This window comes from Poecilia latipinna, unplaced genomic scaffold, assembly GCF_001443285.1.
Source record: "Poecilia latipinna isolate Pla-1442-1.1 unplaced genomic scaffold, P_latipinna-1.0 Scaffold877, whole genome shotgun sequence".
Taxonomy (NCBI): Eukaryota; Metazoa; Chordata; class Actinopteri; order Cyprinodontiformes; family Poeciliidae; genus Poecilia; species Poecilia latipinna.
Window position 1 is genome coordinate 395,461 of NW_015113493.1, and position 17,458 is coordinate 412,918.

Sequence of the window (17,458 nt, forward strand, 5' to 3'; positions counted from 1 at the left end):
ATCAACTAAGTGATAAGTCAAAAATGATAATATTGAAATTATTTAACAAAATCTGGGAGGAGGGGAAATTACCAGAGTTATGGAAGGAATCTATTATTGTACCAATAGCTAAACCAGGAAAAGATCATTCAAAAACAGAAAGTTACAGGCCAATAGCATTAACTTCAAACTTATGCAAAATAATGGAAAAAATGATTAATAGTAGGTTAGTGTATTATCTAAATAAAAAGGGATATATTTCTAATTATCAAAGTGGTTTTCGGAAAGGGAGGAGTACTAATGATGCAACATTATGTCTTGAGCATGAAGTCAGAAGAGCTCAAGTAAACAAAGAAAGTGTAGTGGCTGTGTTTTTTGATATTGAGAAAGCATATGATATGATGTGGGTAGAGGGTTTATTAATTAAATTATACAAATTGGGGATCAAAGGAAAGATATATGAATGGATTAAAGACTTTTTAACAAACAGAAAATTACAGGTAAGAATAGGTGAGGTTGTTTCAGATAAATATGTAGTGGAAAATGGTACGCCACAGGGAAGTATTATTAGTCCAATATTGTTTTCTGTTATGATAAATGACATATTTGAAAATATTGGAAAGGACATGGGCTGTTCACTTTTTGCAGACGATGGAGCTATTTGGAAAAGAGGGAAGAATATAGAGTTTATAGGAAAAAAAATACAAAAGGTTATTATAGATATAGAGTTGTGGGCATTGCAATGGGGGTTTAAATTCTCAGTGGACAAAACGAAGGTAATTGTATTTAAAAAAAAACAAAACAAATAATTTTATAGAATTAAAATTATATAATCAGAAAATTGAACAGGTAAAGAGCATAAAATTCTCAGGTTTGTGGTTTGATGAGAAATTAAAGTGGAATATTCACATCCAAAAGATTGTCGATAAATGTAAGAGAAAATTGAATATATTAAGATGTTTGGCGGGTAATGATTGGGGAGCAGGGAGAAATTCCTTAAAACAGATTTATACGGGAATAATTAGATCTGATCTTGATTATGGATGCTTAGTGTACAGTTCAGCAGCTAAAACTCACTTGGATAGATTAGACAGTATTCAACATCAAGCACTAAGAATATGTACCGGAGCATTCAAAACAACACCTACAGCAGCATTAGAAGTAGAAATGGGAGAAATGCCACTAGATCTAAGGAGAACTGCATTAGGAATTAATTATTGGCTAAATTTGATGGGCAATAAATGTGGACATCCAACTCGGGAAATTATTAAACCATGTTGGGAAAAGGAAAAGAAAGGGATGAAGAGTTATGGATGGAAAATTGAAAAGGAAGTAAAGGAACTTAAAGTGGACACTCTAGAAATTAGTCAAACAGATCCAATATCAGTTATACCACCCTGGATTTTACCAGAAGCTATAGTTGATTTATCAATATTGGTAAAAAAAAAAAAAACAAGATAAGTCAAATATTGTAGAAATGTATGCAGTGCAATCACATTTAAATAATTACTATAGACATGTCCAAATTTATACAGATGCATCAAAAATCGACGGAAAAATAGGAATAGCATGTATAATTCCAGATTTCAATGTGAATATAGGGAAGAGAATCACAGACGGGGTATCAATTTACACAGGAGAAATGTTAGCGATACTTTTGGCTTTACAATGGATTGAGGACGTAAAGCCTTTACAAGCAATAATTTGCTCAGATTCAAGTTCAGCTTTGTTAAGCATAAAATATAATAATACGGATAGTAGGATGGACATCTTATTAGAAATTTATCATAATCTATTTAGAATACAAAATTTGGGATTAGTAGTTACATTTGTGTGGGTTCCAGCACATATAGGGTTGGTAGGAAACGAGAAGGCTGATAAAACGGCAAAGAAGGCAACACATGATCCTATTAGTTTTGCAGTTAGGATGAGTAAATCGGAAGGGAAAAGTAAAGCCAAAGAAGAGCTGATGAAAATATGGCAGAGAAGGTGGGATAAAGGGTTAAAAGGAAGGTGGTATTATAAAATTCAGCTGGCTGTAGGAAAGAAAAGAAAAGGAAGAAGGAATAGGAAGGAGGAAAGAATAATAACAAGGTTAAGGTTAGGTCACACAGGGCTTAATTATTCACTTTTTAAAATACAAAAGCATAAAACTGGAAAGTGTGAAGAAGCTTTTAGTTATCTAGCTTTGCTAGCAAAGTCTTAGCTAGCAGCTAGCTAATAGCACAACAGCCTAATGTCAAAAAGGGCCGGTGCTCAAGCATACCCAGGCCCCCCCTGCACGTGCCTGGACTGAATGTTCTGTTTTGGTGTTTTTGCTACTTTTTTGTGTGGAAAATGTTTGTTTTTTGGTGTTGATTCCCCTGGTCGGTAATCTCTGCTCTAACTGCTCGTTGAGCTGTTGTCTGTCGGTTGCCATGGCAACGGGTAAAGCCGATACGCAGCAAGAAAAGGCAGAATAGAAGTGGTGTTTGGTTCTTCACCTGTTTATCAGCTTTGTTGTACCTTTATTGTGGCGCACTGCAGCCGCTGCAATTCCTAAAAGTTCAATAAGCGACTAAAACTGAACTAATCATCAAACTACGGCTCCTACAGCATATTTAAAATAAAACGATTGACCAATATGTAAGAGAAATTTGCCCCTTCTTGGATCTTGACAGAACTAACAGAAACAAAATTGTTTATAGATTTGTATCACGGAGAATTTGTGAAACATCAGTTTTCTCCTCTTTATTTTAAGTCATAACAAATGATGACGCTACGAATATATTTGTGACAGATTTCTGCTCGTCCTGCATTGGGATAAAATGGTTTTCTGGGCATAACTCAATGAATCACATAGTGACTAATAGGCGATGTCCAATCCGGTAATGCATATCAATTGGCAGGAGTATGAAAGACAGAAAAATAATGAACTATATTATATTAAGAAATTATATATAATCCTCAGTGCTACATGAAGCTTATTTTGAAACAAGTTAAAAACAATATTTTGCAACAAGTAAATTAAGTCCAATGTCTGTGTAAGCTAAATGTGAGAATGCGACATTTTATATATATACTGGCATATGCTGCCAGCCCTGGAAAAAATCCCTGCCCCCCTCTTGCCACCCCATAAATATTTTTCTAGATCTGCCCCTGGAGCTTGCACCCAGGAAACGCCGCATGGTGCAAGAGGCCACCAATTGGCAAGAGGACGCCGACGGTGCGAGAAGACGCCACCGAGGTCTGGACTTTACGCTTCTTTTTGGGGATTTTTGGTGGTACCACTCTTTTTTTCTTTTTTTTTTTTTTTGAGGAGGGGGCTTTGACGCTTTGGATTTTTCCTTTTGGATTTGGACTTTGGATTGAAATGGAGAAATTCTCCCAGGATATGGAACTCTTTTGACATTTAACCATTTCGGTTTCTTTACTGACATGAACTGAGTGAATTAAATCTAACCTAAACTTATTTTTTAAGTATTTTTGGTTACTGATTTATTTATCAGGATAACTATTATTATTTTCTTAGTTTGTAGTTTTTGTAATAAATCATTGTTGCTAAAAGTCAACAAAATTTCATACTGAGTTGTTGACTATTTATTTTTGTGTCAATATAACTGATGTAAAATATTTTACCTGATGCCTGTGACGTATCCCCCTTGAGTGTATTTGTGAGTTCCGCTTTAAATAGAAACTGAATTTTACAGTGTAATAAGCTCTCTGATGGCTGACGGTTATGTTGATGCATAAGCGAGTGACGCAAAGCGTTTTTAATCATTATCAGTTTCTCAGACATGGCACTGCATCTTGCTAGAGGAAGTGTGTGTGTAAGACTGACACTGACAACGCAACGCCCTGTGTGATACTGGATTTGGAGGCTCTGATCCTCATCCCAGTCACTTCACACTCAGCTGCAAACTCCTCCAGTGAGAATTGTAGATCACGACTTAATGATGCCAGTAGGACCACATCATTTGCAAAAAGCAGAGACATGAGCCTAAGGCCACCAAATCAGATTCCCTCAATACCTTGGCTGCACCTAGAACAGAATCTGTAACAAAGGGCAACCTAGGCAGAGTCCAACTCTCACTGGAAATGAGCCCGACTTACTGCTGGTAATGCAGACCAAGCTTTATCACTGGTTATAAAGGGATCTAAAAGCCCATTTCAAAGGGCCTAGTACCCTACATTCCCAGAGCAGCCCCCAGAGGATTCACAAAGGGACAATGTCAAACGGATTCTCATCCAAGCGTAGAGTGTTTGGGTGAGAACTCCTATGCACCCTCTAGAACCCTGCTGAGAGTGTAAAGCTGGTCCAGTGTTCCATGACTGGGACAAAAATTGCACTGCTCTTCCAGAATCCAAGTCTGACTATCTGATGGATCCTCCTTTCCAGAACCCTTGAAAAGACCTTACCAGGGAGGCTTCAGAGTGTGATCCCCCAGTAGTTGGAACACACTCTTTGGTCCCCCTTTTTGGAATAGGGGGTCCAGCACCTGGTTTGTCAATTCAGGGGAACTGTCCCCGTTGTTCACACAATATTGCAAAGTTGTATCAACTAACACAACCCCACAACATCAAGAACTTTCAGGAACTCCAGGAAAATCTCATCAATCGACAGGGCCTTGCGTTGTGGTACTTTTTACCCACCTCAGTGACATCTGCACCAGGGATTAGAAAGCGTGACCCAAGGTCCTCACTCTCAGCTTCCTCAGTTTAAGACGTGCTGCTGGAATTGAAGAGTTCTTCACAGAATTCTGTCCAATGACACACAATGCCCCGAGTGGAGGATGGTGAACCATCTGGCCAAGACACCAGATTGTGGACCAGAATCACCTCGAAGTCAACAATATCCATCTAGGTCTCACTGAATGTTGAAGTTCCCCAGTACAACATGGAAGTTTCTCTCCAAGGACTCCTAAACAATTGAGTAATCTGAACTACTGTTTGCACAAACAGCCAAACTCATCCTCCCTCAAGTAGGAGGAGGGACCCTGCCGTGTTGTTCAACGTTTGAACTCCAAAGTGCATTTACCAGATGGGGTAGCAACAAGTATGCCCACTCCTGCACTGTGCCTCTCAGCAATGGCAACTCCAGTGTGAAAGAGTGTCCAATCTCTCTCAAAACGAGTGTTGCCAGAGCCAGAGAAGTGCGTCGAGGTGAGTCCAACTACTTCTAGCTAAAATCTTTCAGTCTCACACACCAGCTTCCCCACTAGAGCGCTGCCATGTCACATTGAGAACTATTTATATTATATTCATATTATGACGGTGCATTAGTATTTTATGAACAATTCCTCAGAAGGAAATATCTGATTCTGTAAAATAGCACATTGCAGCCACTTCATAAACTTTTGTAGTTATTGCTGCTTGTAAAATTCCTAGCAGGGTGTCATCGTCATGAATGATGTGTGTGAGAATGTGGTTATTCTTATTTATTAGTTGTTGTTTTTTTTACTTGTTATGTATTTCTTACAGTATATGTAAAGTGTGAGCATATGCACTGACTGACGGCACTTTTTTTAAATTTCGTTGTTCTTGGGACAATGACAATAAAGATTTAAATCTAAATCTAGCAGGGTGTATTTAACTGCAAACATTAATCCATCCACACACGTACCCCACCAACTCTTAGATTTAGTAGAAGTTTCCAAGTCTCTTGATTTCTCAGCAAAAGATTTAGGCTGCTTAGATTCATCCGTCAAAGTTTTAGCTGACGTCGTATCCCTAGTAGAAGTCCTTACATGCCTACATTTGCTTTCTAAAGTTTGTGTTTGAGATGATGTGTTACATGGAGTCTGAAGCTCCTTTAGTTTATAAGTTGCACATTCAGTCTGAGTTGATTTTTCCATTGATTCCGAAATAAAATGCTCAGTCTGTGTAGATTTGTTGGCAACAATTTTTGGCTGCTCACAACCACTGTTCAAATTTTCCGTTTGAGTTGATTTTTCAGATGTAAACATTTTAGGTTGCTGTTGGTTTTCAACTTTTATAGTTTTTTCAACTTTTTCAGACAGTATTTGTTCCTGTTGTTTTATCTCCCTATTTGAATCTCTGAGATACTCTATTACAGGGGTGTCAAACTCATTTTCACCGAGGGCCACATCAGCATAATGGCTGTCCTTAAAGGGCCAGATGTATCTTATAAATGTAACTAAATGTAATCGAATGTAATGTAAAATAAATGTAACTATACCTTAATGTTAAATACCTCATTATTTATTATAACTTATTCATGTGACAATTACAGTTGCATAGAAAACATATGTTTGCTTGTTGCTCTAACATAAATCCTTTTAAATTTTGTCAGCTTATGAAAACCCACATAACTCCATTAATGAAGGATCAAACTGTCCAAGTGAATAAAGAAAAATAACATAAAACTGAGCTGCAAAGAACATGTATGACACATGTAGCATTTTACAAAAAAAGGCTACACACAGCCTTGCATCCAACTGATGGTTTGATGACAACAATTTGTCTGCATACACACATAAGACCTGCAAACATTAACTAATTACAACAGCAGCTACACATAAATAATATGTAATCAGCTAAAAATACCAAAATAAAGGTTGACTCAGTTCACAACTATATTACTCAAGTTTTTTGGATAGTCTTTGATGAGGAGATGCTGCCTGTCCTTGAACACACCAAGTGGATTCTCTCTCGACTATCGATCATGTTCTGAAAATGATAAACACAAAACAAAATGCAAGCACAGTCATTAAATTGCACACAGTTTAACTGTTCTTCTTGGTTGAATTACATTTTATTATATTTTAATTAAGTTTCAAAAAGAAAATGCTAACCTGTGTTTTTCTGACCAGATGTCTGACACCGTTTTCCCGTTGCCAGTGTGTCAATGTCTGGCTTTAGGTCCTGTGCTGAGGCAATGCGTAGAACAGCATGGAGGTTGTCATCCGTGAGGTGTGATCTGTGCTGGTTTTTGTTCAGATTCATTATGGAAAAAACTGTTCGCACAGATAGGTGCTTCCAAACATGGACAGAACACGGGCAGCATGAAGTCGAAGCTGTGGCATCAAACCAGGGGGCATCAGACGGTAAAAGTCCTGGATTGCAGCATCCTGGAACTTTGCTTTCAGGCCACTGTCGCTTTGAAGCTCAATTAGCTCCATCTGAAGGTGTTGGGGTGCAGTGCAGACATCGGTGGTGAAAGGATTGGCAAAGATGTCAAAGCCAGACTGTTGCGCTCTGAAGTCAGAGAAGCGCCGCTCAAACTCAGTCTTTAACTAGCTCAGTTTGGTAGCTAGCTGAGCACATGAAAAAGTCTCGGGAAACGAGGCTGACATGCTCTGACAAACAGGAAAGTGGACAAGATTGTCCTGTTTCACTTGCCACATCCATAAGTCCAATTTACGCTGGAAAGCCATGATCGTGTCGGACATCTGCGTGATGACTTGTTTGCGTCCCTGTAGCTTCTGATTCAGCTGGGCGAGATGGTCGGTTATGTCACACAACACAGCAAAGTCACACAGCCACTTTGGATCTGATAGTTCAGACATGAGTTTTCCTTTACTCTGCATAAAAAGAGCAATGTCTTCCCTGAGCTCAAAAAATCGCTTGAGGACTTTGCTCCTACTCAGCCACCGCACTTCTGTATGGTACGGCACATCCCCGTGTTCCGAGCCCATCTCCAGCAAAAACTGCTGGAACTGACGGTGATTCAGGCCACGTGCCCGAATGAAGTTCACTGTTTTCATGACTGTGGTCACAATGTCCTCCATCCCCAGCACCTTCCCACATAAAGCTTCTTGATGGATAATGCAATGATACGTTATCAGAGGCGTGTGACAGTTCATTTTTTGCATTTTCCTCTTCATTAGTCCAACCAAGCCCACTTTTCCTCCACACATTGCCGGTGCACCGTCTGTAGTTAAGCCCACCAAGTTTTCCCACTGCAATGCATTTTTACTTACGGACTTCTCCACCGCATCAAAAATGTCCTGTCCCGTCGTGGTCCCATGCATTGCAGTCACATCCAACAGCTCCTCAGTGATAGAGAGGTCCGACTTTACGCCTCTAATAAAAATTGATAACTGCGCTGTGTCTGTGTTATCTGTGCTTTCATCAACAGCTAATGAAAAAGCTGTGTAGCTGCGTGTCTCCTCGGCCAGCTGTGTTGTAAGATTTTCTGCTAGTTCCTTCACTCGGTTCGCAATGGTGTTTCTTGATAAACTGACATTTTTAAAAGTCTGTAACTGGTCGGGACACACCTGCTCACAGACCTTCAGCATGCACTGCTTCAAAAACGCTCCATCTGAAAAAGACTTGGAAGCGTGGGCGATTTCTTTAGCCACAATGAAGCTAGCTTTCACTGCCGCCTCGTTTTTGGCTGTGGATTTCGTGAACAAACTCTGCTGCGACCGCAGTTTGCCTTTTAATTCTTGGGCAATTTGTTGCTTTTCTTGAAGGCTAGCTTGAGCGTACTTAGCTCCGTGTTTGGTGTCAAAATGTCGACGCAGATTGTACTCTTTGACAACCGACACCGCCTCGTAACACAAAAGACATACCGGTCTTTCTCCTTGAAGCACAAACAAGTATTCGCCTTCCCATCTTTCTTGAAACAATCTTCCGTCTGCATCAACTTTTCTCTTTCTGAACATTTTGGGATCTTTATTTATATCTCAACTCATCTCAACTGTTGGCATGGATGTGGAAACTGCCGCGGTTACCGTAGTAACGGCGTAGAAAGGCATTGTGGGAAATGTAGTTTTTGGTCAAAGCACGCTCTTAATTTATTTTTCGGTTTTTATTTTTAGACACAAAACTTAAGCTCTCGCGGGCCACATAAAATGACATGGCGGGCCACATCTGGCCCGTGGGCCTTGAGTTTGACACATGTGCTCTATTATTTCAGACATTTCACCCATCATGCGTTTGTTTTGTTTTAATTGAGCATTAAGTTTTCTGTTTTCCTCCTCCAAGTTCAAAATTTTTTTTCCTGAAAGATCTTCTGCGTTTCTTGAAATCATACATTCATCTACCAATGCTGTTGTCTTCGTCTTCAGCCTAGCGACTTCGGCTTTCAGTGCAAGATTTTCTTCTGTCAGATCGCATTGGATCTTTCTTCTTTCTTCTTCAGATTCCATAATTTGATCATTCAGTGTTGTTAGTATTGCTATTTTGTGTTTCGATTTAGCAGTTTCATCTGAAAGCTCACTCCGGAGTTCTTTTTCTCTCTCTTCTGCCTCAAGCTCCAGATTATAATTTGCTTCTCTGAGCTTTTCGATCTCCTGCTCATATTTTGAGCATCTTCTAAGAAGCAGTAACGGATCCATTTTACCCACCTACTTAATAAAAATCTTTCTTGCTTTGCTTGGTCCTGGCAAATTAATCCAGTGTGTTTTGTAAACTAGTCGCATACGTCACCAACATTTAATGTGTCATAATGACAACCGGTTATGACGATCTGTGCTGCCACGTCATTTTTTCCAACCTTTGTGCGTCAAGACAGCTGTCTGTTATGTACAAAACGTGTGTTCTATTATCGGACTGAGCATGCGCAGTGCCACGATGTAGGATTGATAGTAGAACCAGTACCAGAGAGGAAGAGAAGTCGAGACACCCACTGAACCCGGTAACGTGCCATGTCAGCGCTTTTAGTCAGTTTGAATGGCTTCTGCGACGTCACGCAAATAAACCTCGTTCTTTTCTTACTTTCTCCCACAACGCCCGGTAATTATTGAACAACAATAAAACCTTCACTATGTATTTTATCAATGAATTTTTAGACTCGACAGGGATAATTATCAGCGTTATAAATGTAGAAGGAAAAGAGACTAACACATCGTAGGATATATAGAGGGTTCCAGCATGTGGACAGATGAATTACCCCCAGTCTCAGGTGGTAGTAAGCCGGTGTCACAAAAGTTGAGTCGACAAGAGGAGAGTGAGCGTGAATTTTCCAACTTTTTCACAGCTTGTGCTGTGACTCGAGCTATGTTGCGCTCTCAGATGGACAATGAGAAGAAAACACAAGATGAAAGGCTCGGTGCTAATGAGAAAATGGGTGCCGCATTTTGGTTCTGTTGAACATGCTGTTTTTCAAGTGGTAGTTCCCTCTAAATACCGTGAGACACTGTTGAAAGTAGCACATGATGAATCTGGGCACGCTAAAAAACATATGACCGAGTCCTTACATATTTTTTTATTTATTTATTTTGCCTCGTTGGAAGAGGGATATTTCCTCCTATGTTAGGACATGTCATGTCTGTCAGCTAACTGTAAAGCCTAACCAATCTTTGAAACCCACTCCTTTATTACCTATCCCTGTTGCAACAGAACCGTTTGAGCACCTAATTGTTGATTGTGTAGGTCCTTTGCCAAGGTCGCGATGTGGGACTTGCTATTTATTGACGGTTATGTGTCAAAGTACTCGATATCCGGCTGCTTACCCGTTACGCACAATAACAGCAAAATATGTGGTGCGTGCTCTTTCTCAGTTCATCTCTGTATTTGGTATTCCTCTGACTGTTCAGTCGGACCAAGGGACAAATTTCTCTTCACGTCTTTTTGGTCAGGTGCTAAAACAGCTTTGTGTTGAACACAACAGATCTACGGCTTACCATGCAGAAAGTCAAGGAGCGTTGGAGCGTTTCCATCAGNCTGTTTGTACAAACAGCCAAACTCATCCACCCTCACGTAGGAGGACGGACCCTGCCGTGTTTTTCACCGTTTGAACTCCAAAGTACATTTACCAAGATGGGGAAGCTACAAGTATGCCCACTCCTGCACTGTGCCTCTCAGCAATGGCAACTCCAGTGTGAAAGAGTGTCCAATCTCTCTCAAAACGAGTGTTGCCAGAGCCAGAGAAGTGCGTCGAGGTGAGTCCAACTACTTCTAGCTAAAACCTTTCAGTCTCACACACCAGCTTCCCCACTAGAGAGTACCATGCCACATTGAGAACTATTTATATTATATTCATATTATATGACGGTGCATTGGTATTTTATGAACAATTTCTCAGAAAGGAATGTCTGATTCTGTAAAATAGCACATTGCAGCCATTTCATAAACTTTTGTAGTTATTGCTGCTTGTAAAATTCCTAGCAGGGTGTATTTACCTGCAAACATTAATCCATCCACACACATACCCCACCAACTCTTAGATTTAGTACAAGTTTCCAAGTCTCTTGATTTCTCAGCAAAAGATTTAGGCTGCTTAGATTGATCCGTCAAAGTTTTAGCTGAAGTTGTATCCCTAGTAGAAGTCCTTACATGCCTACATTTGCTTTCTAAAGTTTGTGTTTGAGATGATGTTTCACATGGAGGCTGAAACTCCTTTAGTTTATAAGTCGCACATTCGGTCTGAGTCGATTTCTCCATTGATTCCGAAATGAAATGCTCAGTCTGTGAAGATTTGTTGGCAAAAGGTTTTGCCAACAAATTTTTTTTAGGACCACTGCTCAAATTTTCCGTTTGAGTTGATTTTTCATATGTAAAGATTTTAGGTTTCTGTTGGTTTTCAACTTTTATAGTTTTTTCAACTTTCTCCAGCAGTATTTGTTCTTGCTGTTTTGTCTCCCTATTTGAATCTCTTAGAGACTTTGTGAGGTCAAACATTTCACCAATCATGCGATTTTTTTGTTTTATTTGAGCATTAAGTTTTCTGTTTTCCTCCTCCAAGTACAAATTCTTTTTCTCAGAACTCTCTTGTGCGTTTCTTAAAATCGTACATTCATCTATCAAAGCTGTTTCCTTCGACTTCAGCCTAGTGACTTCGGCTTTCAGTAAACGATTTTCTTCTGTCAGATCGCATTGGATCTTTCTTCTTTCTTCTTCAGATTCCATAATTTGATCATTCAGTGTTGTTAGTATTGCTATTTTGTGTTTCGATTTAGCAGTTTCATCTGAAAGCTCACTCCGGAGTTCTTTTTCTCTCTCTTCTGCCTCAAGCTCCTGATTATATAAAGCTTCTCTCAGCTTTTCGATCTCCTCCTCATATCTTGAGCATCTTCTAAGAAGCAGTAACGGATCCATTTTACCCACCTACTTAATAAAAATCTTTCTTGCTTTGCTCGGTCCTGGCAAATGAATCCAGTGTGTTTTGTAAACTAGTCACATTCTACGTCACCAACATTTAATGTGTCATAATGACAACCGGTTATGACGATCTGTGCTGCCACGTCACTTTTTCCAACCTTTGTGCGTCAAGACAGCTGTCTGTTGTGTACAAAGCGTGTGTTCTATTATCGGGCTGAGCATGCGCAGTGCCACGATGTAGGATTGATAGTAGAACCAGCACCAGAGAGGAAGAGAAGTCGAGACACCCACTGAACGCGGTAACGTGCCATGTCAGCGCTTTTAGTCAGTTTGAGTGGCTTCTGCGACGTCACGCAAATAAACCTCGTTCTTTTCTTACTTTCTCCCACAACGCCCGGTAATTATTGAGTAATAATGAAACCTTCACTATGTATTTTATCAATGCATTTTTAGACGCGACAGGGATAATTATCAGCGTTATAAATTAAGAAGGAAAGGAGACTAACATATCGTAGGATATATAGCCGGGGTCCCCAAACTACGGCCCGCGGGCCGGATCTGGCCCGTCTCCACATTTGGTCCGGCCCCCTGAACAATACCAGAGAGCATTCAGATTTTTTTTTTCCATATATTGTATTTTCCGGTTTATATGTGTATTTTTCTTCAACCACCAGGGGGCTCTTTTGCAGGAAGTGTGTGCTGTAAACTGTGGGTGTTTTGTTTTGCATAGCACATTGCTGCCATATGTTGGACTTTTAGGGAACTGCTTAATTTTTATGTTATTTAATCAGTACGGTTGTTTGCTAGCGGTAGAGCAGATGAACACGTGTCTGTTATGAACGCCGCATTCCAGGTCGAGTTCTTCGAAGCAATGCCTCTAAGTAGCAGCTTATACTTCAAAACGAGCCTTTATGTTAACATATGATAAAAGAAGTAACTTGTTTATTGAATTAGTTTTGGAAATACCTGCGGGCGATTTAATTATGTGCTACGTCATTGCTAACTAGCAGGCTGCTAAGATTTCTTAGGTCGTTATGTAGCATTGCAGCTCATAGCATTCTGAGGTAGCTGTTGCATCAGTTGTACTTCTAATGTATGTAACTGAATGTAAAACACTTCTGTTAGCTGCTCTGAGCTCATCCTGAGTTGTTTGTGTGTTGACAGTTTCACTCCATTGTACATGGAAATAAAGGAAGAACTAATTAATCCTGACTTGTGTGAAAGGAGTTTGGCTGATTTTTAGTTTTGGTACAAGACACCACAGCGAGATCATTACAAAGTGAATCATTGGATGTCAAAATTGGAAATAAAAGAACGTGCCCATTAAAACGGAATTAGGTTTTAATAGGGTATTGAAATTTGAGAATGTTGTTGATCAGTTAAATAGCATTGAGGGAAAATGCTATTTAACAGTTTAGAGTCAGTCGTCAGTCCAGATAATCAGCTACCCTCCTCATTCTCCTCAGATGCTGCACAGACTTTTAGAAACTCTTCTCGAATGTAATGGTAAAAGCGTCTCCTTGCAAATGGTGATGGCTCAAGGAAGGAAAGATCTTCTGCAGTGGTCTGTTAAGTGAAGTTTCACAAATCAGAAAAAGGTTTCACAAATCGCAAACATGGTAATAAAGAGTCTTCTTGAAAAGAGAATAATCTAGTCCAAATTTGAAGTGTTGCATTGTTAATTTTATCTAATATTGCACATATGCAGGATGTTGGGGGTTTTCTTTACCCTCACCTGCATCTACTTTTAATAACTACTTATGAAGTTATTGTTAGATATTTTTTTGGTATTATCATTTTGTTATTACTTTAGTTCATATTCAGTCTAATGTTAATCAGTATTATTGTGATTTTCTGTTTAAAGTGTTCTCTTCTTTATGTGTGTATAAACTGACCTGGAGGTTACGACTGACTGTTTCGTCTTAATGTGAGACGGTTAACTCTGTGTTTCCCAGACCTTAATTCTTATCAACCAGAATACCTCCTAACTACCTGTGAGCAGTCGTATTTTGTCTATTGTTTATCCTCCCTCTTTGTTGACAGTTTGACCGAGATTTGAACTGGGCTCAGACCGTAGATCAGTTATCACACCTGGAACTGAGTTGCTGGTTTGTTTAGGTTAAATGTTTTACGACCTCTGTTGTTTTTCTGGCTGCCCTGCTTGTGACAATAAAACAGGGGCTCACGCGGAAGCAGATCAGAACTCTCTGTGAACGGCCTGGAGAGGCGGTTGGCGGAGATTTCTCCTTTTGCAAAAGTCTTGCCTTAAAATTCATATATGTTGTCTGTGGTTCTTTAATATAGGTTCGAGAAAAATACCTAACAGTTATTGACAAACAATTTTGTTAAATAACTGTTTTCACATTGATGTATTAAATTTTGGCTAAGTACACATTTTTTTGATCAAAACATACAAATTATAGTCATGATAAAAATTTTCATTAACACTCAAAATAAGAATATTAATGTTATAATCACCACTGTTAAGAATAAGTCTCACAGCAATGTCCAACCTCATGCTGTAGACGCCGCAGTGGAAACAGGAAAATCCACAACCACTTTTGCTAGGAGTTTTTCTGCAAACTAAAATAAACAGCTTCATTAATTGATTCACATTTAAGGTAACAAAGAAATTAATTCACCGTATATGTCCATTTTATGTAGGGGGAACATATTATTTCAGGTGGCTGAAAGAGCTAAAATATTTTGTTCCCCCATCCTAACTTTGGCAAATAAAGAGCAAATGTTTTCAAACTTGCAGGATTTCTTGTTGAAGATGAGGGGAATTAACAGTAAAAGACTTTGAAGGTAAATTAATTTGTTTCCATTTTATAGAGGGGAAACAGATTTTATCAAGCGGTTAAAATCTTTTGTTCCCCCATCCTAACTTTGGCAAATAAAGAGCAAATGTAATGAAAATCACAGGATTTCTTGTTGATGGTGAGGGGAATGAACACAGTAAAAGACTTGCAGGTAAATTAATTTGTTTCCATTTTATGTAGGGCAGGGGTCCCCAAACTACGGCCCGCGGGCCGGATCCAGCCCGCCTTCACATTTGGTCCTGCCCCCTAACAATACCAGAGAGCATTCAGATCTTTCTTTCATATGGGAGGTGTTTGGGAGAGGCAGATTAGGACCATTAGAAGCGTTTTAACTGCTATTCTGGATAAAACTTCTAAGAGACTTGATACTTCTTCCCTCAGAACGTTTCTGTATGAAGTGATGGCTATTGTGAATAGCAGGCCGTTAACAGTAGAAAACCTAAGTGATCCAAGTTCAGAGCCTCTTACGCCAAATCATATTCTCATGATGAAGTCCAGTGTTATTCTGCCCCCTCCTGGTGAATTTGTGAGCCAAGATTTATACCTGAGAAAGAGATGGCGCCAAGTTCAGTTTTTAGCCAATGAATTCTGGACAAGGTGGAAGAAAGAATATCTTCTTAATCTTCAACAGAGACAAATCTGGCAAAGGAACAAAAGGAATGCAAAGGTAAACGATGTTGTTATTCTTCAAGAGGACAATTCTCCAAGGAACAAGTGGAAACTGGCAAGAGTAATAGAGGTATATCCAAGCGCAGATGGAAGGATCAGGAAGGTGAAGCTGTTGCTAAGTGACTCGACCTTGGATAAGGATGGAAAAAGGACTGTCAAGCCAGTGTATCTTGATAGACCAGTTCATAAAACTGTGTTGTTACTGGAAGCAGAGTAAATGCTAAAATGTAAATATATTTCTATTGTAATGTTATATGTTTGAAGTGAAATCACCACAGGATAGTGATTTGGTGGGAGTTTTACTGCCATAGTTTTAGTTTGTATGTTTTATTTTGTATTAGGCACATTTTTTGTTATTGTGACTTTTATTTTGAAAAGCAAAAGTAGGAAGAAGAAGAATGTTTAAGAAGAAGCATATGACATGAAGGACTTGGCTTTAGAAAGTTGTTACAATTTAAGTTTAAGAATTCTTATTTTGCTCATTTCTACCTCTGACGAAGCGGTCAGCCAGCTAGGTATGTTTATATGTAATTATTATTTTTTATGTTATTGTATTCGTGACACCGTCTTATTTATGTTTGTTGTATTTTAGTTCGACGGTGGTGTTATGTCAATGACACAAAGTTATAAGAAGAATTTCATTAAAGATGACTAAACACCAGCAGTAACGAACTCTTTATAAACAAAGAAGAGGTGGAAGTGATAGTTTGTTTGTATTTTATAACATTTAGTTAGAACGACTGATATTTGTTTAGGCATTTTTATTGTGCAATTTAGTTTTATTTTGAAAGGTCCAGGGAATGACAGATATTGGATCTATTGCCATAACACTAAAGGAAATCATGTATCTGAAAATAAATTAAAACATATTATGTTGGCAAAAAATTCTGTAAACCACATATGTGCTACCTCAATCAAAATTGCTGACCTTTGACATGCAAAAAAAATCTTTCAGATTACATAAACAATACCTTACCAGGTACTTCTCTGACTTCAGGATGATACAGGGACACCTATAAGACCAATTTTAACTGAAGTTGCACATATGTGCTTTACAGGATTTTTTTGCCCACACAATATTTTTTTTCAGACATAATGTCGCTTTGCAAATTAAAACCCTCTATGGCATGGCGTTGCCCTTGGGCAACAAACCACATTTCTGTACCTCACATTGCTCTGTAATTTTATTTTGGGGGGAGTGATTTAAAATACCTCCAGACATATTTTTGTCCAAATAAAAGAGGTATTGAGGTTCATGTGACCTTTTACTTAGAAGAGCAGCAGTCCTTTTTATGAAGCAGATGTGTATGCTACACCTTGCCTCCTACTTGTAAGTTATACGTCACTTTTCTTCAGCCTGTGGGGTTTTCCCTGGCTGGGAATGAGAATACAACCTGCTGAATGTGACAGGTAGCCAATCAGAAATCGCGGTGACGTCAGAACAGAGAGGAAGCCCAAACAGGTGACATATCGCGCAACTGAAAGTCCGGTGGATATCGGAGATGATATGTGGAAATGTTTATTATTAAATTTAAAGGTCATTATTAACTATGAAAAAACACAGTCACCTCCAAATCATAGTGCAGCAAATAGAGCGGCTGTTCCCATTGTCTTTTATCCACCGCCTTTTATTTTTGTTACGTCTTTTATCACTTAAAATGACTCCACAAACTGTCACTATTGGTTCTACACCGTCATCCGTGTTTGGTTATTCTAAATTCCCGTTATGTTGGGGGTTTTTACTGAATTATCCTCTGGAATCGGGATGTCCCAGCCAGCATGCATAGTTGGGCCCCACTTGGGTTTGATGTGGGCTACATGGGTTATGAGTGGGCATGGGTTTTATCTGGGCTAACTGTATGGGACCGATATGGTAACCTAAAATGGGGCCCACTTGGGCTGGCCCATTAGGGCTAAACATATGGGCCCCATTCAGCATTAATGTGGGCTAACTGTGAATGGGGCAGAAGTGGGCAACACTATGTGGGGCCCATGTAGTT

The 17,458-nt window shown here is 39.2% G+C and overlaps 1 protein-coding gene across 1 annotated transcript; it reads right to left on the bottom strand.

The window, feature by feature from the left end:
• Positions 1-6,768: 6,768 nt before the first annotated feature.
• On the bottom strand, positions 6,769-8,588 carry LOC106957124 (general transcription factor II-I repeat domain-containing protein 2-like). Its single transcript, XM_015048355.1, is given in 2 exon segments — positions 6,769-6,935; positions 6,938-8,588. Coding segments are annotated over 2 exon segments (1,818 nt in total).
• Between the last annotated feature and the right edge of the window lie 8,870 nt (positions 8,589-17,458).